This window comes from Mesoplodon densirostris, chromosome 14 (assembly GCF_025265405.1).
Source record: "Mesoplodon densirostris isolate mMesDen1 chromosome 14, mMesDen1 primary haplotype, whole genome shotgun sequence".
Lineage (NCBI taxonomy): Eukaryota > Metazoa > Chordata > Mammalia > Artiodactyla > Ziphiidae > Mesoplodon > Mesoplodon densirostris.
Genome location: NC_082674.1, coordinates 36795505 through 36819225, shown reverse-complemented (window position 1 = coordinate 36819225; position 23721 = coordinate 36795505). Strand labels below are relative to the sequence as shown.

The 23721-nt window shown below is 42.6% G+C and overlaps 1 protein-coding gene across 1 annotated transcript in view; it reads right to left on the bottom strand.

Annotated features, from left to right (window-relative positions):
• Window positions 1-3820: 3820 nt before the first annotated feature.
• CAMKMT (calmodulin-lysine N-methyltransferase) overlaps window positions 3821-23721 on the bottom strand; it is a 389154-nt gene continuing 369253 nt past the window's right edge. The window contains exons 9-11 of the mRNA XM_060117401.1: window positions 20266-20329; window positions 9818-9949; window positions 3821-4145 (exon numbers count right to left, since the gene is read on the bottom strand). Coding sequence (XP_059973384.1) covers window positions 4068-4145; window positions 9818-9949; window positions 20266-20329 — 274 coding nt within the window. The 3' untranslated portion in view covers window positions 3821-4067. The remainder of the gene's footprint in view (window positions 4146-9817; window positions 9950-20265; window positions 20330-23721) is intronic.

Genomic DNA, 23721 nt, shown 5'->3' with positions numbered 1-23721 from the left:
TTTAAAAGTCACAGTATGATCTGTTTTATCTATTAAAAAATGTATTAATTGAAAAGTCAGGGGGACAAAAAAGGCAAAAGATAGACTCCAAATGAACAGACGTCCAGGGCAGAGAACAGAGTGAGCATTTAGTCACAGCCTGGGCAGTAAGGTTTCTGGGTAAAATGAAATCTGAGAATTAAACGTGGCATTTCAGGCTTAATGGTTTGTTAAACACCAACGGGCTGCTTCCTAATTTGGAAATAGTCCACTCAGGAAAACATATTTGCCCACTGTCTAAATTCAGTTTCTAAGGAGACCCAGTCTGACTTTCAAATCAATCTTTCCTCTCTGGGATACACTCAGCCTAATTTTGACATTTCATACAGTCTGAACTCAGGAGACTTTGATCTGGGGTGGGGAGTGTACCTGGAATCTGGAAGCAGATTGAGGGTCTAAACAGCCTTATCTTCCCTGTGAGTGTGTCTATGTGTGTGTGTCTACGTACACATGACTCCCTCCCCTGTGTGAGCATTCTGCCCCCTCCCCCGAGTCCACTGCTGGACAATGCCACCCAATTGCTTGGCATAGATTGGAAACAAGTCAAATGCTGACTAAGCACAAAAGCCCCATGGAAGCTGTGTTGAGGGAAGGGGACAGTCCATTCCTATTGAAAAAGAAGAAGCCTAACCCTTAGGAGAAGAAGGTATGCCCCACGCTGATACTGGAGAGAAAAAGAAAAACAAAACACCCGCTATGTCAACAATCTCCTGCCTATGGTATTAAAACCAGGTTCTTCAACTGTCAAAAGCAGTTAACTAGTTTAGGAAAGACACCTGGCTGTTGAAATAGGGCTCCAGAAGGCCACTAATCCTTCCATTCACTCAGTTAACTGCTAGATCCCCCAAATTGATTCAACAGGTATGCAGTGGTAAATTCAGCCCATACTGAAGCCAAAGGGAATATCAGCAAGGGGCGGGCAGCTCTTCTCTGAAAACACCGGAGGAACCAGCCAGAAAAGCTTTTATGGCCCGACAAGTTTTCTGCTGAATAAATTACCCTACCCTAATGGAAGTTACATTTTCATGCTCAGTCAAAAAGTCCACAAAATACACAATTTATACAAAATAGCATCAACCTCTTAGGTAGTCTTTTCTAGCACTTTTATCCCAATTCACAGCATATGTCTTGCTATAAAATAAAATATATTTCTTATAACCAACTTGTATGTGGCTGTTCATATCACCACATTAGAACTGACCATGGGCAATGTTAGAAACATTCTCACATCCAACCAAATCTATTTAGTATGACAAAAGAGATTTGTGAGTTTTCTCAGAAGATACAGGTACACAGGAAACAGGAATACAGTAATAATTCTTATGATTTCAGACAGGCTTTGTTTTGAAACAAACACAGGCACAATTACACAAACAATTATGAAATGGGGCATTTCAATTGCAATTATGCAACCCAATACCGATGCAGAGAAATAATTCTTAACCATAAAGTTCAAAAGAAATGTAAGTGGATAAACTTTCTAAAGCAGCTATAATTTTTTCCCCTCTCAATATTGGCACTTTGCCAAAATTTGAGAAAATAAAGACACTTTTAAACTATTCAATAATATACAACATTAGTTTCTTACAAACTTCCAAAGAGCCTGGACTAGTGACATTTCCAGGTAAGGGTCCCATAAAGAGCAAATCTATGAAACCCTTAACATTCTACAAAAGATTCTCTAGGTTTTAGTCATAATGAACATATTTCTTTACTCAATGTCTTTTGGTAGCACAGCTCAATTCTTATACCCTGTCTCCAGCTTAGGTAACTGTACACACTATTCTCAGATGTTAAGAAAAAACACACTACTAATTTACTTTTTAAAATACAATTTCTTCCAGCAAAATAAACACTGGATTTCTACACCCACAACACACAAATGTAAACTGAATTCTTGCCAATTCATGTATTTTCATGAGAAAAAAATGGAACTATTCTCATGGTTCTGATGTTCTATATTTTACAAGAAAAAATAAGAACAGGCGATCTTAGATGCTACTGCAGGGATGGGTTTTCTTTGTCTGGCAGATTTAGTTGCAGGAAGAAATCATTTCTCTGTATTTTCACCAGTATAAATGGAACTACCTGTGTTGCCTTTTAAAACGTTCCGAATTCTGATTTTTTAAATAAGAAAATATGAAGCCAATGTGCAACCTATACAGTCGCCAAAGGAGAGCTGCCGCTAGCTGAACTACTCAGCTAAATGGCTGGTTTGCATTGCCCTGGTCTTTATCTAGCACTGAGAATAGACTGCTGTTTTATCCAAAGAGGAATAAATTGCTGTTATTGTGATGTTAGCCCATCACTTGGCATTGCAATTCAAGTTTTTGTGAGAAAGAAATGTATGATCTAACTGCGACTTGACCTATGCCTTCAGAGATCCATCTAGGTGCTCTAATGGAGCAGAAAAAGTGGTGAATACAAGAACATGCAAACTGATGGTGAAAAATTTGTTTGATGATAGAAGTGAGCAGAGAAGACATCTGAGAGTCGCTGTTTTTATGACAGCTAAGTTGGCTTAACATGCAAAAGGATTCGCCCCCAGTTTCCCACCTATCACTTTAATTGTATCACGCTAAATACACGCTTTGCCTCTACTAAAGATAGGAGGATATATAGCTAACCTACTAATGACATTACTGTGAAAGTGGACACAGATGATTCCTTACAGATAAACATCTGAATTTCCACAAAAGGCATTAGAGCATCTCCGGGATGAACCAGGCAAGGAGAGGCTTGGGTTCCCTGCAGAAAAGTCATTCTCTCTTAATCCTAGGTAGCACATATGAAATGTTTACCATACACTTGCATTGCTGCACAGGACTATATATACTTACTTTCAATCAGATAATTGTGTGATTGAGTTTTTTAAAACTCGCCCTGGTTGCCATCTCGTTTGATCAACCATTTATTCAAAATGTCCCTGGAAAGGACCTCTTTTGAAAGAGGCCTGGAGAACAGCAGTAGATTTGAGCCCTGATAAAGGCTCACTTTTCATCCATAGTCAGAGCCTAAATGTGCTCTTCTTGTACCTAAACAGATAATAAGCACTCAGCACACTCCTCCTCCTTGACACGACGCATTGAGACTAATCACACATAATTGGAGAGGAGGGGCAGAGGGCTGGCCACGCTATTGTGTCCAGAGGACAAACGGTCAGTTTATGAGGCTTTGGGCTGATGTAGTCATTTCTTATATATCTATAGGGAAAAAAACATCCTGTTTAAAAGAAAAAAAGAGAATGGGTGAGAGAGAGAGACAGCAAAACAGAGATGGCAGAATTAATACAATTAATTTGAGGGTGATCTGAAAGATTTGCTTTCTTTCTTTCTTTTTTTAACCAGGAAAGAATCATCATGTTTGCTGGGTTGGCAGATGAATGACCACCACTAAAATAGAACAAAGACCAAGATATTTTCTAAAGGGGGTGGGGTGGGAATCACCAAAAGAAATTCTGTCTCAATGAGAGGGAAGAATATTTGGGTGGCTCTCAAGTCCAATTCAAATCTCACATAGGCCGCTTATACATATTTAAAGACAAAAGTTTGGTGCAGGGCTTCCCTGGTGGCGCAGTGGTTGGGAGTCCGCCTGCCGGTGCAGGGGACACGGGTTCGTGCCCCGGGCCGGGAAGATCCCACATGCCGCGGAGCGGCTGGGCCCATGAGCCATGGCCGCTGAGCCTGCGCATCCGGAGCCTGTGCTCCGTAACGGGAGAGGCCACAACAGTGAGAGGCCCGCGTACCGCAGGAAAAAAAAAAAAAAAAGTTTGGTGCAGGAAGAGCAACAAGCAGATGGAATAAAAGAGGAGTCCAGGACGGCTGCGGAGTCACGTGGATGAGGACAGGTGGACCCCGGAACCCACACATGGAATGTTGCAAAGGCAGTTGGGGCCCATGTCCTGGGGGCTTGAAAATCTCAGGGAGCCAACGGCTTACTGCATATTATACCCGTTACCGATTTCTGTTTTTGTGAAAATACTGCCTGTGCACTGGATGTTTTCTTTGTCTTTCCAGCAGCTTAATCTTCTATTCATCTTTGGTTAAAATAAGCAGAAGTGGGTAATGAAGGTTTTCTTCATATATATCCTGGTTTTCCTTTTTCAACTGAAAAACAATAATAGAGGAAAAAAGGGTAAGGAGACTCCAATTAGGAATTTTCACCAATCAATTTTAAAGTTGAGTAGAAGGAAGACTTCTTACCTAAGTATATTGTTCTGGAAAAATAAAGGACAAAAAAGCAACTCAAAGTGGTCCTCAGTGGCAGTGACAAGACAATACTATGTATCAAGTTAGGATTTTTTTTTTTTTGGTGAGGGGGTAGGGTGTTTTTTCATAAATAGCCAGGCTGCTTTTATGACCTCTGTGGACTCCGAGGTACTTCAGCACAGGGAGAGCTGGGGGCTTGCTCATCTTCACCAGACCAGCCATTTGGCCTAGAAGTTTCTGCTCCTGGTCCTCTCTGCCCCCTGCCAGTGCCCCAGGAATCAGGATGGCAGGCGTTTCAGATCATTTGGAGACCTGGGCACAAGGGACAGACTGGTGGGGCCTAAGACATTTCAAAGGTTCTCCAGCTGCTTCCTAGGGGTTTCAGTATTAATGATAAGTAATTCAAGCATTGTTTTCTCTGAGGAGGAAAACAGATTCCAACAACAGGAGCAGCAAGCTTCGATACTATTCAGGTGGAGTTCTGAGGGCCTTCCCATGATAGATGTAAAAGTCCAGTCAGAGTTCTCAAATCTAAAGTACACTTTTCCTCATTCAGCTAGAATAATTTTGAAAATCCTATTTATATTTATTCTAGCAAATAATACATTGCTATCTATAAAGACAAAATTGCTATTTTGGAAGCTGGTGTTTTGGAGCCAATTGTGAATTTATTTTTGGGTTTATAAGGATCAGAAATAAATATTTCTTTTAATTTTACATGGAACCCATTCCTTTATTGTTTCAGATCAGACAAACATCCCACCCCACCCTCCCCTGAATCTAAATAAATGGCTCCAGCATGACACTTTCCTGCATTCGTAGGTCTGGGGCACGTTAACTTGAATCTTTCTAAAGTGCATGTTTCTTCTAAATCATATTCCCAAACTGTGACATGCCCTCACTATTAAAGACAGCAGCAGTGATCCTACTTTTCCTTTTCCTCTGGGGAACATAAAGCCAATGCAGTCTCTACTTTTAATCCATTTTCCTAAGAACTGATGGTGGTACAATTGCTGAAGTCACTCATTCTGTTTTCTTTGATGGCGTTTGCCCTTTTTAGAGATGGTGATTTGTCTATTTAGAAAGATCCTCATGAATTTTTGTTGCCACCAAAGTAACGACAGTGTTACTCCTAAACACACATCTGTCAACATCTCTCGATTTAATCTAATTTTTTTAAATGGCCCAGAAGTGGCTTCCTAAACGTCCCAAACCAAACCCGCTATCACCGGGACTACCGACTGTAAATACCTTTGTTGCCAGTTGCCCTAGTGATAGAAGGAGCTCGCTGAAATATTTTACAGAGAGAAGAGGGGGCCAAGCTAGCTAAATTCTTCCTCTGGGATTGGGGATAAGGGAAAGTTGATTACTCAGTGTGAGTCAGCTGACCTCCTCACTCACAATGCACTAATATACAGAGACTCAAATGAGCTCTTTATAAAGTCCCTGAGGTAATATGTGGGATAAATAATTCTTCGGTAAATATGGGTTAGAAATCACTTTTACCTTGGATTCTATGCTGACCTCTGGAGGCCAAAGCAGAGGCTTCCTTGCTAGAAGAGGCCAGGGGCCAGCCCCGTGCTGACTGTGAGTCCTTCCAGCTATAGGAAAGAGCCGACAACCCTCAAAGGCAGCCCTACAACCCAGCACCAGATCATTTCCGAATGCAGGCTGTTATGTGAGGGTACTTGAACACACACAAAGCTGTTAGGAAATACTGGCTTCGATGGGGGAACGTTATGTGGTTTAAGAATAATTCCATGTACCCAGGCTGTACTTCTTGGCCCAATTAATAATTATAATTTTAAGAAATAAAAAAGCACCTTGAAAACAAACAAACAAAAAGCAAATTGTGAATAAAACAATTTTCCAATTTCATAGGTTAAAACAGGGTCTTTGAGGACTGAACTAAATTATATAGCTGCTATTAGTGGCATTATGCTTTACTTCATAATTGGATGTAACATGCTCAGCCTCGCCACAGTGCGAACAGCAGCAGCGGGAGTGAAGTTCAGACTGTTTACCCTTTACAGTATCCACAATTATCAACAGCACACCACACAGATTATAAGAACCAGCCACTTGTAATGTGGCATTGTGAATAGATAAGCAGAAGTGCAATATGGCCGTGCTTTTAACACAATGTACTGACTTCACAGCCGAGCCTGAGCCTATTTTCATGGCTAAACACATAAATACAGAAAATAAACACATGGGTGGTTTTGCAAAAGTTAAAGAAAAAAAAAAGGAAAAGAAAACTATGGCATGTAAAATTATATTTCAAAGAATATTTGCATGATTGAGAATATTTTTATCAACTCATTTCAAGCCAGCTGTAATCTCTAAGTCAAGTCTCTAGCTTGCTAAACAATTGGCTATCTTAATATCCTAAAGGTTTTGAGCCCTAACACTGGGGCAATGCATTTGATTCCTAGCCTGGAGGAGACCAAGAGGTTAGGTGGGAGAGGGAAGTGTGTTCTTTTTCTCCCCGTTGCCTGGACGAACAGAAAGGCAATATTTTAAAAACACGCTACACCTTTGGCTGCCTGGCTCCTGAGCACAGTGGCTGCATGGTGTGGGCACAATTTAACAAAAGCACTGGCAGAAAAGTGCAGAATGGCACCGTTTTGATTACAGGCTTGCTTTTTAACGGAAATAAAATTTCACAGTTAACAATGAGAGGTGAAAAGTTTAAGAGGCAAAGCTGTTCCTCCTGATCATGACTGTTAATCAGCTTCATGGGTGGTTGCCTAAATCTGCAGATTTTTTTTTTTTTTTTACCTTGCACTACTGCCAAGATTGTAACTAATTTTTTCCCCTGTTGTAAGAGGAGGGGTGAAAAACTCGGCATAGAAGGCAGCTGTGTATGAGTGACGTGAGGCAGTAATGCAGAGGGCAAAATTAAAATTCATGAATCTCTTCACAACCATTTGTGTAACAAGATTAAGACGGGACAGCGGAAAAGAGCGGCATTATCAGGCGTCTTACAGTCCTCCAGCTGGTTACGCCCTATTCCAACACAGTAGGGCTAAGAGGATAACACGCAGCCTGAAGGAAGACGCTGCTCCTCCATTTGGGAGCAGGCTCGTTCCTGGGACCATGGGGGTTTGGACAGGGATGGAGAGCAAGAAAGCTGATTGCCGCTCAAGATGGAAAACTTTTAAGCCCCGGCTGTCAGCACGCGGCAAACAAAAGCGGCCAGGGTGGAGGATCCCTGCAGCCGCGCCGGCCCCTGCGCATCCCCGGAGCCCCGGGCGCGCGGGCGGGAGGCGAGCAGGGGCCGGAGGGGACCGCGGTGCCGGCTTCGGTCTCCGTCCCCGCGCCCCCGTGATGAGCAGTAGGGCCCGGCGAGGACCAGGGACGCTCCCCACTCTCTGCAGCCGGGCCCGCGGCTCGGTGTCCGGCCTCTGGTAGAGATCCTCTCCGGGCATCGTCCTCTTGCAAAGGAGACCTCCTTGTGCGAGCCAGAGTTGGGTCCTCGGAGCCCCTCTCCGTCCAGTCAGCACACGGTTAAACCCGCTGCTGGAGCAGAAAAGCCGGGCATTCTGTGCTTCTGGTACAGAAGGGACTAGAGGCATTCTTTGGCTAGACGCGGGAGGACAACAAGCCAGCTGAAATTGCCCTCATCATGACAAATATACATCATGGGTGCTCGTTTTATACCATCTAGGTAGGGCACCCCAAGACTGCAGAATATTCCCCTAGGGCTCTACTTCCTGAGAACAAAATGCAACTCTCACCTGTCACAACAAGTACCAAAAGAGGAGGGGGAACTATTCCTTAGTCCAGTGTCAGCAAGGTGGGGAACTGAACTTTGAAGCAATTACGATGAGATAAACACTAAGGCCACTTCGTTATTATGGAAATTTATTTTTGTGCGACCAGTCAATGAGACTCTGATTATTTACAGGGTACTGTGGGTATGGTGCACAGTATAAACCTAAGAGTCATGTTTAGTGATTTATAAAACGTGCCATGCTTAGCAGGGTAGTGTACAACATCGGAAATAAAAAGAGGAGGTTGCTGCCCACTAGGTGCTGACAATCTAAAGTCCTAGACAAAGAAGGGGTGGCTACTAAGGACTTGAACGCCTGGCATGACCCAACACACTTCAGATCTTGCAGGAGGAGACAGAGGGTGTCAGGCACAATGCTGACATTTTCTGCTGGTGGAGAAACCCTCACCTTTGCTCTCCTGAGCTATGACTGAGAAACTAAAAGCATTTGTCCTTCAGGGGGAAAGTGAATGACATGACATGAAGCGGCCGTCAGCTGATCCCTGTAGCTCTAGCCCCACCCTGGAGAGAAGGCTGTTTTCATCCCTTTGTGTAGAAGAGCCCAGGGGGCCAGGAGAGACCCTTCCCTGACCAGGTAAAACCCTCCTTTTGTTCTGGAGAGGAGTTGAAAAAGGGAGAACATCATTCTAGAGGCAGGTAAGATTTGAATAACATGCCATTCTCTTTTTATTTTCTGATTGTAAGCAAAAGGGCCCGATTCCACCAGTGAGAGGAAGTGATTTAACCCTTTCGGTTCACAAAGCATCATTTTTTTTTCCCCCAGGAGCTTAAATGGAGCCCTGGAGACCCGAAGAAATGAACCCATTTCCAGAAAGTGAAGATTTCCTTTTTATTGCTTAGAAGATCAGATCCACTTTGCATATAATTTTTCAAAAGTCAACACACTTCTACATTATATCATAGTCCTGGGTAATAAAGAATGCTATTCACATCTTCCCAGGAGAAAAATAAGGTCAAGGCTTTACTTTTCTGTGGTCACGACTTGCAAAATTGACAAGTCAAAGTCTGTTGCCAAGGTCAGACTAGCTCAGAGAAGGGAGCTTTCTGTACCGCACAAAATTACAGAAGAAATACATGTTATTCTAGTAACTGTGATATGTATTAGCAAACGTGAGATTCCTAAAAAGTTTTTGGTGGAACGCTGGCCTCTCGGTGTCCTATATTGCTCTATACCTATAAATAATAAAAAGGCTGATAACATTGCTTTATGTAAGCAAGCTTAGAATCACTCTCAGATAAGTGCTTTTGACCTAAATCTTGTAGCGCCTCGATCTGACATATAACCCCACAACTGTGAAATTCTGTGAGATTTAACAGTCTCAAACTGCCAACTGACCCAGCCATAAAGCAAGCAGAGATAAAGATTTACAGTCTAACATGATACAATTAGACATTCACCTTCTATTTATTTCAGTGCAGCTAGGCATTTAACCTACTTAAAAGCTGAAGGTTTTTCATTAAAATATAAATGCTTGTTTATCATTCATTCTATGCCACCTCCCCTGTATCCTACAAATTAGTCTATTATGAATGAAGAGATTAGTTAGTTTCAGAGAAAGGAGTAAACAGGAATGGTTTCTGTACAATCCTTCTAGACATGCAAAGATAAAAGATGGCTTTGCCACACAAAATAATCAGATACAAATAGCTGTTGAGAAGCAGCACACCTAAGGAGTCCTTTAATCAAATATTTAGGTTACCTGCCAAAAAGACCATGATCTCTTCAAAATGCAATGCGGATTAAAGTGTTATCTAACACAAGCAGAAAACTAACCTTGGAGTGGAAGTTTGAAATGTGTTCATCATAATTTTCATGTCTTTGGATGGAGAAACCAGCTTTTTCAGCTAGATTGCAAAACTGGTTTAAAGTATTCCCTCGGCGTGGGGCGAATACCATTGCTTTCCCCTAGAACGTTAAAAAGGAAATTCACACATTTTAAAACTGGAAGGCAACCAAACATAACAGACATTGGTCAAAGCATTTAATTGTACTGCTCTCAGGTAGAAAACTCATTTGTCTTTAGACGTCCACACAGGATGGGCATCCACAGTGAGAATAATTTCAAGGACAGATATACATCAAATAAGAAAAAAAAGTCATTTAAATGGTGAGTTGCTATGTTTTATCATTTTCAAACAATGCATGTAATAAACAATATAGAACTCAACACTGGTTTTCTGTACAATACATACCTCTCTTGGGTCCACTGGTTTAAACCATCAACTAGATTTTAGAATAATGGGTCCAGGGCAGTGCCACCCACCTTGCGACTCCTTAGCAGCTGCCAACACATCTGCAACACAGCTCCAGAGCATGTGGCCACAGATGCCTGTAAATGTTAGTTTATTGTGCCCTGGAAATTCAGTACCAAGAAATCCTCCACAGAAATAAGTAACCACAATCCATTTCAGTTCTGCCACCAGCCTTTTCTGTGACCATGCTGCCAGAGACAGAGCTACAGGATCTTGATTTCCGACTTTACTGAATCCTTCATAAGGGTCATCATTATGGCCAAACAGTTCCTCAAAGTTACTCAAGTGATTACTTTTTTAAAATAATTAATTAATTAATTAATTTATGGCTGCATTTGGGTCTTCGTTGCTGCACGCGGGCTTTCTCTAGTTGCGGCGAGCGGAGGCTACTCTTCATTGCGGTGCGCGGGCTTCTCATTGCGAAGCACACACTCTAGGCACGTGGTCTTCAGCAGTTGTGGCACGTGGGCTCAGTAGTTGTGGCTCACGGGCTCTAGAGTGAAGGCTCAGTAGTTGTGGCCCATAGGCTTAGTTGCTCCGCGGCATGTGGGATCTTCCCGGACCAGGGCTCGAACCCGTGTCCCCTGCATTGGCAGGCGCATTCTTAACCACTGCACCACCAGAGAAGTCCCATCAAGGGATTACTTTTCAAAGGAAGTAGTAAAATAAGGGCAATCAAGCTTTTCTAAACTGCACAACCTTATCAGATTGTTGTAGTGGGGAGAGTGGGAGGACTTGAATAAAGTATATACTGGATTTCAGAAGACTCTCTGACATGAAACTCTAGAGCAACCATTTGCTAACTACTAGGTGCATGTGAGTTTTTCTTCTCCCTTGTAGATGTGCACAGAATGGCTAAACTTCAGAATCTTCTTTTTCCTTTTATTTTTTTAAAAGATGACTGTATGCTTCTGTTAATTTCAGGGTTATACTTCACCTCTATGAAGTACCACTTCAGGTTTTGAGGGAATCATGAAAATATATCCGTTTCTTTTTTTTTTTAAATAAATGTATTTATTTTATTTATTTATGGCTGTGTTGGGTCTTCATTGCAGTGTGCAGGCTTCTCATTGCGGTGGCTTCTCTTGTTGCAGAGCACGGGCTCTAGGCGCAGGGGCTTCAGTAGTTGTGGCTCATGGGCTCTAGAATGCAGGCTCAGTAGTTGTGGCACACGGGCTTAGTTGCTCCACAGCATGTGGGATCTTCCCAGACCGGGGCTTGAACCTGTGTCCCCTCCATTGGCAGGCAGATTCTTAACCACTGTGCCACCAGGGAAGTCCCTATCCCAGTTTCTTTTGAAAATTGGTTTACCATTCATACCTGCCAACTGTCTATTGAGCATCTGGGACGTGGCAGACACTGGGATAAGTGCTCTATATACATCCTCTCCTTTAGTCTTCAAACAACCCAACAAGGTAGAGATTCTCAGCTGCACTTTACAGAATGCTCAGAAAGGTTGAATCACTGGCCAAGATGACACACCAGTAAATGACTGGAAACTGACCTGACTCCAATGCCAATGCTCTTTCTACTACACGACATTCCCTTCTTATTAGTAATAGTGATGATAATAATAAATAATAAAAGCTACCACTTTGCTAGGTGCTTCACAAGCCTTCCCTTTAATCCCCTCAACAGTTTTCTCAACAACGTTGTACGGTAGACATTACATTTTACAGATGATTAAACATGCAGTGAAGAGTCTGAAGAAGAAGGAACCGTGTGGCAGAAAGGGGTCTGGACTTAAAGGGGATCTCCACCATAAAACACGGTGTCACCTCAGGAAAATCAGGAAAAAAATGTCATAGAACTGCTGAACTAGATGGACCTTGGAGATGACGTGAGTCCAATCTCCTCATTTTTTCAGATAGGAAACTCAAGTTATCTTAGCTGACCCACTGAATTTTCTCACCCATGAAATGGGAAGAACAAAGCCTCCCTTGCCTTCCACCCCCGACCCTGAGCAAGTTGTGAGGGTAAAACGAGGTACTGAACGTGAAAATAATTTGAGAAACAAGTTTATATAGATGTAAGAAAGACTAGGAGCATCTACACCACCTAACAGTGCTATAAAAATTCTATCAACTCCCTCTCCTTCTCTCTTCCCCTCATTTAGCTGCAAGAAAACACACTGATACACTGTCCTGGACATCAAGTGTTTTCATACTGTGTTTACATAGACATGTATACACTCAGGCACATAATTACAGCAGCACCAATCATGCCAGTAAACTTAAGGTTCTGTCAGCTTTTCCAATATTAATTGCTATTTTCAGGCTGTTTTCAAACTTAGCAGCAAAAATTCATTTTGATGTGAAACTAGATATAATACATGGTCTCAGCAAGGGAGCAGAAGTCTCCATAAAAAAGAAAAGAGGGAACACTAGTAGGTCATTCTAGTCTTTTCTAAGAGCTGATTGCCGTTCTCGACTCTTGAATAATGGAAGTCATTTTATTTTAAAGTCACCTGCAAACATTGTCTTACCGTTACAATCAAAGAGTTGATTTTTAACAGCTATTATCTAAATTATGTATCATAATGTTTACAGGACTAAGGGGTTGTGGTTGGGTTGATGTTTGCATTCACAAAACACATGCTGCCCTCACCCCAGCCCTTTGTTGGTTAGGGTGAGCTGTAAGGTGACTGCAGTTGAGCTTGTGTCTCAGTTTACCTGTCCTTCTGTACCCACCGCACCTAAAACACCAGCCCTTCCCCATCCCTCCCCACCCACTCTCCCTGCTCTAGTTGTGTCCTTAGCCCTCATCACCACTGGCACACATCATAACCTTGTTTGTTATTGCCCATCTCCTCCAGCTAGAATGTATGCTCCATGACAATGGGATCTTCTAATGTTTTATTCACTGCATTTTCTCAGTGCCTAGCACAGAGTAGACGATCAATATTTGTCGAGAGAATAAAATAAATCTAGATATTGAATAATCTGAAAAACACAAGTCTCTGGGAATTCGAAGGCCATGTTCTATTGCTTATTCTTTAGAAAAGATTTTCTCCAAGAAGCTTTTACAGAGTCAGCGGCTATAATGGGATTTCAGAGGGCAGCTTTCTGTGCACAATACTGTCCCCACAAGAAAGAGAAAGAGCGAGCAGTAGTTTTAATCCTTAATTACTCAGTTATGAGTTTCAAAATGTTTTCTTTTTCATTTCGTTGAATGCAGACACCTTTGAGATGTGGATTAATATTTAGGAGGAACAATAGGACATCATCCATTCACTCAATAAGCACCCACTGAGCTCTACTGAGTGCCAGCATCTGCCCCATAATGAACAGTTTTAGAAGCCCCCCATATCCCCAGTGGAGGAGGACACTTTGTCTGGTACAGTCAGAGGAATACATCTTACAATTTAGGCTGCAAAAATCAAAACAAGAAAAAGAATATAGATTTCAAATTAGCCCATCACTTTAGAAAAATTATTTTCAATTTACCAAAGCACAACTTTCTAAGCATTCACAGTCACTGAATCATTTTAAACTCAGAATGAACACTCAATTGAATGTAAAATTTTGACTGATGAGCAGAAATTTGAGAGAATTCATTTATCCCTGGAGAGGAGAGAGGAGTAGTTCCACAAAACAACAATGATATTGTTTACATCGTAAGCTCAGTTGTTATTTTGCTAGACTAATCTATACTCATATATTAAAGGGTGTGCACGTCTGGAAAAAATAAGTCTTCTTCAGACTTATTTTACAAGTAATATGCTACGCCTTTTTCATTTCCAGGCAATAAACTATTAAATACCAATTACATGTTTAAGCTTGTGTTTATTTTCTAACCATTTCTTTACCTGGTTTCTGAGATGCTGCCTTTGTCTGCTTTCTCTCCTACATTTCCCTCAGTCTCTCAGTCCCCGACCCTGGCTTCTTTTTTTCCACCTGTTCTTTCATTGTCAGTAGTCCCCAGGGCTCTGCCTACTTTTTCTTCATGTTTTATACAGTTCTAGGTGATTGTACTGAAGTCCACAACTTCAACTATCAATTATGCATCAAAAACTCCCAAGTACATAACTGCAGCATTCACCATTGTCCAGGGCCCGCACCCAGATTTTCAGGTGCCTACTAGAGCTCTCCATGGAGATGTTCTGAAAGTACCTTTAACCCATTCTGCCTAAAATGGAACTCAGTATCCTTGGCCCAAACCTCTACACTTCCCAGGGCACTACCCACCCACCCATCCACCCATCCCTCTCACTCTCTGTCTCTCTGTCTCTCTCTCCGTCTCTCTCTCTCTCTCTCTCTCTCACACACACACACAGCTGAATACCTATTAAGTATGCCAAACAATTCTATACCCATCACCTTCAAAATGAAACTGGAAACCAGGAAATCGTGACATTGCCTTTTAAAACCCTTGTACCTTATTCTATCACCAGGGAGGCACTCCAGAAATGTTTGTTGAAGGAACCTGTCAGTGAACACCCATTCAGTTCCCTCTTCTCCGTCTTTAGGCCTTCACTAGCTCCTAACTGAACAATTCTAGGTAGAAGTTGGTCCACGGTAGACCCATGAAGAGCCTTGCTGCTTTCAAGTTCTTTCTTATTCCAAACCAGCTTTTATGCTGGCCAGAGTGATCTTTCTAGGATCCATACACTGCTCAAAAATGGCTCTCTATCTCCATTTCAATGGCTCTCTATGACCCACATAATAAAGTCCCGTCTCTCCATCATCATGTTCTCAGCCTTTCTTAAAGTGGTACCCAAACTAACTCTTTAACTTCATCCCTCACCCCTCCCCAACCCTAACCCCAAACCACACAGACACTCTTACACTCCAACCAGAGCAAACTCCTGCAAACACAACATGCTTTTTCCTACCCTCCACCTGTGAGCACTGTCCCCTCCACCAGGGACGCTACTTTCTAGTCTCCTTCCTCTGAGGCTTAGAATGGCCTACTTACTATTCAAGAACAAAGTCAAATACTGCTGCGTCTACGGAACCCTTCCACAGGCAGTTAGTTACTCTTTGTGCTGTATCCCTAGTACCTATCATATAGCATTATAATTCCAAGGAGCTTGTGCATTAATCTGCCCTGGTAAACAGTGAGATTCTCAAAGTGCTCATTATTCCTCTTTATACCCCACAATCCCCAGCACAGTGCGAGGCTCAATAAATGTTTGTTGAATCAAGACAATTTCAAATCTCGGAGTATCTCACGTTCTATAGAAGGTGTAAATTAGAAAAAAAAAATCACACAACAAATAAAAACAGCACCAGGCCCTATATGATCAACTGCTGGGCTGTTATAAGCCATTTTGCACTGTCCACTGTAATTTCATCTGTGTGTATGTTACATCTCCATGACCACATTATAAATTCCTCAGGGGCAGAGACTCAGCACTGGATGAACAACTGGGTGGACTTCCAAGAAGAACTTGTAAGCGCTCTTGTTCTAAGGGTCTTAAAAACCATCTGGGTGCTCTCTATTCCTGTACCTGGAGGGCCAGGTATGGTGGAACACAGCTCCTCACCCAGAACAGAGGAGGATTTGTTGGGCCTCTGACCCAGCAAGCAGACAGGAACCAAGGGTCCTTCAGCACCATCTCAGTTCATGCCACTGAACCCACGCTCACAAGGCACTTCCCTGAGATAAGCAAAAACAGAGGTTTGTACAGATGGGTGCAGAGATGCTAGCTTTTTTTAAAGATTGGGAAATATGTTAGTAAAAAGAAAGTGCTCTTCTAAAATGAGAGTCCATGGGCTTCCCTGGTGGCGCAGTGGTTGAGAGTCCGCCTGCCGATGCAGGGACATTTTATTTTATTAAAATAAAATGAGAGTCCATGATTTACTTTTATAACACGGCTGGCATGTAGTCAGGACTCCAGGAATCTGGCAGTTACTACAGAAGGTTAAATGAATTCCACAGTGATATTTTTGATTTTTTTATTTTTTTTTTCTGTATGCAGGCCTCTCACTGTTGTGGCCTCTCCCGTTGCGGAGCACAGGCTCCGGACGCACAGGCTCAACGGCCACGGCTCACGGGCCTAGCTGCTCCGCGGCATGTGGGATCCTCCCGGACCGGGGCACGAACCCACGTCCCCTGCATCAGCAGGCGGACTCTCAACCACTGCGCCACCAGGGAAGCCCGATATTTTTGAATTCTTGACAATGGTTAGCAGCTATAACAAGCCGGAGATCTGTCCACAGTGCATCCCCATCCATCTCCTCACGGTCCTGAGTAAACTCACACTAACTGGCTTGGCTCCCCTCCTGCCACCCAAAGCCATTTCAGAGGAATATTAGTAGATGCCATTTGTTGCTTGTCACTTCTGGACTGAAATTCAACTTGTAGGCTTGTGTGGCTGTATTTTAAATTACATCTGGGTCCTCTGATATCAGACATGGCTGATGGTCTTTAAGGAACACAGTGATAGGGGGTTACCTGTCAGCAACAAGAAGCCACTCACCAGAGGGAAAGAGGTGCGGGAGAGGAGGGACATGCTGTTTCTTGGAATGAGTAAAATGTACTGATTTCATTCCTTTTTAAGATCTTTTCTTTTCTTCTTGTAAGTTTGCTAGAGAGTCCCTTGTAGCATTCTGGCAGGAGTCAGATGTTTTGACAATGTCTCTCAACCAGTAAGTTGAGGAAAGTTTCCATCTGGGACAGGTAACAATCATTTCCTCTTGACATTTGGGGCTTCCTGTAATGACTCTCCAGGAATGGGTGCCCGTTTGCCTGAGGATCTAGGCTCAGCCCTGGGATCTGATACTGTTCCTGGTCAAGCCAGGAGCCCACCCTGGTGGCTAAGCTCTCTCTGAGGGCCACCTCATCCACGACCCCCAATATAAAAGCTGAAAAGCAAGGGGAACCCTCCCCTCCCTCTACTTTCTTTGCTTCTGGATCCTCTGACTCCAGACAGCAGAGCTGCCTTAGCTGGAAATCAAGGAACCATACTCCCCAGTAATGGCAGAAGTCATTTCTTCCCAAGCTTGACACCTGAACCTTTGTGTTGCAATGGTTTCATTCTGGCCACTTAGTATAATTTCTCTCACCTTACTCGGTAGGGTTATCTGTACTAAAAAGTGTCATCTTCATCCAGGTAGACAATCCCCCAGATCTCTGCAGAGCCTGCAGCAGGTATGCAGGACACGGGTGCAGGGAACTGCAGCAGGCCCAGTTATGTGTAGAAATCGTCCAAGTCCAGGTTGAGAAAAAAAAATTTTCCCCTCCTGCCAACCATTTCTCTGAGAACAGTTTTTGTGAAGAGCCCCCTATATTCTATACTCATCACAGCTGGACAGTCTCCCTAATTCTTCAAGGTAATAAGAGCGAACACATATTCATTCAGAGTCAATCATGTGCTAAAGCTTTCCAATGCACTGGCTTGTTTACCCCCCATTTTACAGATGAGAAACTGAGGCTCCGAGAGATGAATCCAGTAAGTGGCTAGATAGTAAGAACGACAAGTTTTGTATGCAGGTATTTCTGACTCCACCCACTGATACTTTGCCTTCAGAAACTGGGCCCTCCTATGAATTCGAAGCATTTGGCCAAAGTGCAGTTTTTTCTGAGCACCCTGAGAACTTGTTTTGTCTCCATTGAGTCTGCTGAGCCCTGAATTACCAAGAACTCAGGATCCACCAGTGCACCTGCCCAGGTTGTTTCTCTGTGGGTCTCTTATGGCACCTTTAGCCTCTGGGCCACAAAACCATGGAGAAGTGGTCTAGGCTCAAGAAAACATTACAGCATCTCAAATTGTAATAGACTAAAACCTTTAGTGTTATCTTAGTCTTGGACTGTGACTTCCACACACAGACACTCATCAGGGGGAGGTCCTTTGGAAGCAGGACAACAGCCCTGAGAGCTAAGAAGAAGAGTGCAGTTGTCCGCTGGGTGCCCCAGAGCTCTGGGAACCCTTCCAGCCCACTGGCATGGGAGAGAGAGCTGCTGCTGTTCCCTGCTGAGTCCAGGTGACCCTTCCTGGGTCCATCTGGGTGGAGGCCCAGGGAGTGCAAACGCCTTTCCTCCCCAGACCTCCCAATGGGGATGGGATCCCTGGGTGGGAACTTCAGTATGTCCATGTGCCATCCACAACTGGGATTCCCCCCTTAGGGCGGACCCCTGACCCCTTAGACTAGAACACCCAGCAGTCTGAGCAGGGCTGCAGGACAGGAGGGGCCTAAGCGAGGTCCCCTCCCCTCATTTCTAATGCTGCATTTTGATGTGGGCCCCTCTGATTTGGCCTCCCCACTCCTCACAGAGCATGAGTAAGTACTGCCCACTCTAGGGCCCTGCCTCATCCTTCCCCGAGTTAAGGGTGAGTATCAGCTGTCAGTAGGAGCACGGCTGTCCTCAGAGGAGGCCGCTGTGTGGAGCCACACTTCAGACTAGGGGCAGCGTCGTTCAGAGTTTAACAGAGGGTGCAGGAGAGCTGCTAGACATTCCAGTTCAATCTCCATTTAGATCTATTCATAGCTTGGGCAGTTTTCTCTTGTAAATCGTTCTCATGATTTACAATAGATCCTATGTAAATCATGCAAATCTGCTGCAAAATGGAGTATTTGTCACAAATAGGCTTTGAAGGGGTGTTGGTGATGAGTGAAGTACTGTTTGTGCACTGTGAGGTCCAGGAGTCCTTGAAATTGTGTTTACGTATCATAGTATTCGTAGAAGCCTTTACGTCCAAGAATCTCCGTCCCCTCTCTGAAAATCCTGATCTTGCAAATGCTCATGAGAACCACCCAAGGCTAATGGGGGGATGAAGAGGCCCCCAGTTCCTTCTGCCCTCAACTTGGGCTGCTCACTCAACCACGACAGCTGCCATTAATAGCTTGGTGCATGCCCCTTCCTTGCCTCCAGACCTACTACCCACCTCACAGAGGGAATTGAGAAGGCCAATTTAATTTAATTGATTACCACTTACAAAGCTGTGGTTACTCCTCTGAGAGGCCTATTTAAAGTTTCTGAGGTATATAGAGACAACAAAATAAAAAGCAACAGTGTAAGGCAAAGGATGTTTATCAAATTGCTCTGGGAACCTTCAATGTGAAAAAGATATAAAAGAAAGATTGAAAGGTATTAGTCTATAAGTCTCACTGAGGTCAGAAGACTAGAGCAAACCTTCTTTTTTAAAAGAAGAGATAAAACTTTAGAAAATACTTCACACACATACACACTATAGTCCTTTCTCAGATAAATGTGAGTTCCTGTCTTAGCCTACTTTGTTAACCTATTTTAAATTCCTGTGGCACAGCAATAGTCTTACATAGTTATAAGATTTTTTTTAATGCGTGTGCTTTAAACTTGTTTTCTTACTTTAAATAGATGTATATTAACTTTCTGTTTAGGCTGCAGGACCTCCTAGCTTAGTATAACAGCCCAAAAAAATAAGAGTGGATAAAAACTCTGTAATTTACTCACAGGCATAAATGGATATATAAATGTAAAACTGTGCACAATATATTACGCCATGCTTGGCTTCATTGTGACCTAATGTTTGTAATATGTAAATAATGGCTTCCTTTTAAAGCAAAGAACAGATTAATATACAGATTCATCTGAAGCCCCTTTATTTAATATAAACAGAAATAAAAAGAAAAATGTCCTTTTGCAATAAATACCCAATGACAAAGGTAACCATTGAAGGGATTTAAAATGACAGAAGTCAACAGAAAACTTTCAATATCATACTTCTACTTTAATATGAAGATATTGTTATCAAAGGAAAAGACTCAAGAAATTCTTTGATAAAAATAATCTCACACTATCTTTGAAGTGGTTTCATTTATTTTACTACCCACTGTGTTCCTTATCAGAAGGCCAAGGGTAAGAAGTTCTCTAGTTATGATTAGGAAAGAATCTGATAGATCAGAAGACCCAATTGAAGTTGGACATAATAAGTATTAAAGTATTACATGACATTAATCCTGCCATTCCATTACTCTCTCCATCTTTGTGCACAGACTAATTATTCTGAAGCCAGTGTTCAGGAGAAAATAGAAACATACTTACCCTGGGCTGGAGTAATCTCTTTATTGCATCAACAAGGCTGGCTCTGTACTGGTCCAGAAACAGGCTGACATTGAGAAGAGAGCAGAATCCAGATTAAACTGGGTTTTCAAGTCTAATGATACTAATGGAGATCAAGACTAATTACACATGTTTACTCAACACTAAAAAAGAGAAATGTTTCCTTCCATTCAAGTATCTCACTGGAATAAAAAAAAGATACTGTGGTCAGTGTTATCCAACAAAAGTCAAGTCATCAACATGTGATGGGCCACGACTCAACACGACTGGCCATGTGTTAGTGTGCAAGGGACAATTTCTAAGCTGCTGTTTGGGGGAATCATCTGGTGGAGATGAAGCTCTCCCAATACTTGTCGGTAGACCTGTGCCCTCTGCCCACCGAGGGTGCTGTGAGGCCACCCTCCGAAAACAAACCACCAGCCCTATTACACACCAACCACAAAACAGCTCTCAGGTGGTGATAGTTTTTAGTGACTAGCAACAGCGCTGAGGTTAGAGCCGACAAGTGACCTAGGAGTAAACAAAGACCAGGTTTAGGCAGCGTGTCCCAGAGACCACGGCAACTCTGCATTTTCCCCCTTGATCTCCATGTTGATTTTTTTCCCGTTCATGTGGTTTTTCATTTTTCTTTTCTAGTTTGAGAATTTCTCTTGTTGCTCTGTCACCTCTTTGGCTGGATCAGTCTGACCCTGTCTTCACCAGGCCTTATCTTGGAAGTTTAGGACAGAGTTTCCTTATCCAGGACTTGCAGGCTAGAACACTGGGTGGCCTTGGGCATCAGCTATCCCATGAGGGGCAAAGCCTCCACTCCCATTTCGAATGCTGTAGTTTGGTGTGGGTCTCTCTGATTTGGCCTCCTGCTCCCCAAACAGCATGGCTAATTACCACCTACTCTGGGGCCCTGCGTCGTCCTCCTCCGAGCTAAGGATGAGTATCAGCTGTCAGTAGGAGCGCTGCTGGTGGAGCCACACTTCAGACAAGGGGAGAGCATAGTTCAGGGTTTCCTAGGCTCTGGCTCTGACCTTTCTGCTATGTGACCTTGGGCAAGTCACTTCATCTGAGGCTTCAGTTTTCCTGTCAATAAGGGCCCACCTCTGTGGCTGCGGTGGGCATCAAATGAATGATATATGTCAGTTGATGAATGTTTGTTGATAACCTGCTGTATACTAGGGGCTGTTTCAGGCATTGGAGATAAGCTGTGAATAAGTCGAAGTTCCCATTCTCAAGGAGCTTCCAGTCTGTATTCATTTCTGCATCACTAGGTCTGGCCCAGCATACACACAGAGTGGGTGCTCAATGAAGAGTTACTTACTGCCTAACTGGCAGATCAACACAGTCTTTGAAATGGAGGAGCTTACGTAAGGTGGGTTTCAATGCCTCTAAAACAGGATGTACGTACTCCTTCACTGGTCTTGCTAGGGAGGAATCAGCATTTAGGTAGGATGTTTCACCAGACCAGGTTCTCTCCTAAGTCTCTCACTTAAGAGGCGTGGGGAGAGCGGCTTATAAGATGTTTCCAAGAAGTCAGTGCTTGGGTTTCACCATGACATGCTTAGTGGAAGTTTCTTCTATAAAGTTCTGCTTTGAGCAATGGAAAAAGAATCCTCTTAAGGTGAGCTAGAAATGATCTCTAGAATGGGAAACTATCCATCAGGATAATCAGGATAACCTGATTATTACCCATGGGAAAATTTCTTATTGTTCCAGAAAACTATGCGCTTAAATCTTAGAGCACAAAATGTGTCTAATTCGAATGCTACAAAAATTTGCCTTTTAGTCATATTAATCCGTGGTTAATAACCAGTAAGGATCGATAAGAAAGGAATCAAATTGTATTTAAGTGTTTTGAAATTTTCTCTTCAGGACTATATACCTTATTGTTTAGTGAGGTAATACTATCTTAAATGTTAATAATTAAGCAATTTATTTTATTTTTTTAAAAGAAGACTACCACTGTGAGAAAATACCTCTGTCAGTTACTTGGGTCTACAGGAGACCTGGCTGGTTGGGATACATAGCACCAAGCACAAAAGACCATTCTCAGTTTATACCTGAGCATCCTAAGAGCTGGTAAGATGGTTAGAGATAAATAATCAACAACTTAAAAGCTGAGAATAAAACATAACCTTATGAGGGGAGGGGGAAATAAATTAGGAGTTTGGGATTAATATATACACACTGCTACCTAAAAAAATAGATAAACAATAAGGACCTACTATATAGCATAGGGAACTATACTCAACATCTTATAATAACCTCTAATGGAAAAGAATCTGAAAAAGAATATATATATATGTATATATAAATAACTGAATCACTTTGCTGTACCCTCGAAACTAACACAACATCGTAAATTAACTATACTTCAATTTAAAAAGCATAACCTAATATAGTACTATTTCTACTTAATGTTGGCAGTGGTGACAAAAATGTTAACCTCACAGCTCACTAGAAAATGCCGCTTAACACAAAGCACACATTCAAAACACAGTTATTTGAAAGCTACTGCTGTCTACTCCATCACTGCAAGTCAAAGTTCCCAAAAGTAATTTTTGTAGTTCTCTAATAGGTCTTTATTCCAAGCAAGCTCACCTTTCTACTTAGCTCTGGTGCAGAATTTATAACGCTTAGTAGGATACATCCTATCAGCAATTTCAACGTGCTTTAGTGGGAGTGATATATAATCTCCTGAAAATTCACCCCTTAAATAAGTCCTAATGGGCTCAGAGAACAGCAGTAGCTTAAGTGGATCTATTAAAAAAGGCTGAGTGGGTCAGTGATTGGGATGAAGATACCATTTCAACTCTCCCTTCACTTACTGATCAGAATACATCGACAGTCGGTCCAGTTTGGCCATCAAACACACACACACACACACACACACACTCACACCCCTCTATATAATTCACTTGTGGAATCAACGCTTGCTTTGTTCCACTGATCCGAATCACAGATTATACGACAAAGGAAGGGTGCCAGGCCATTTTCATCGCCTCCCTTAGAATCAGTCAGGATTTTCTGCAGAGCACAGAGCAGCTCCAGCTCCAGCTCCTCTCATAGGGAAATTAATTAGTGCAGAGAACAAGGAGACATTTCTGTCAGCATCCACAGAGAGGAAGACCTCTATGTAATTTTCACGGTGAAATATGCTCAGTTAAATTCACTGTTTTAGATTTAACTTTCGGCAGACTGAATGGCCTCTATCAGTCTTTAGCAACTGATTGCTGGGGGAGCCGTATTCTGATCTCGCTTGGTGCCACCCCTTAGGTACAAGATCTTTGACAATCTGTCTGTCTTCTCCGGGACTGAGTTTCCTCAGGTGTGAGGTAAGAAGGCTGACTACATTTGGGTTAAAGATCTTTTCAGGTGGAAAGGTCTGTGAGTTGTGATTTAGAACTATCTATGATCACAGCATCTGGAAGAAAACAAAGAAATCCT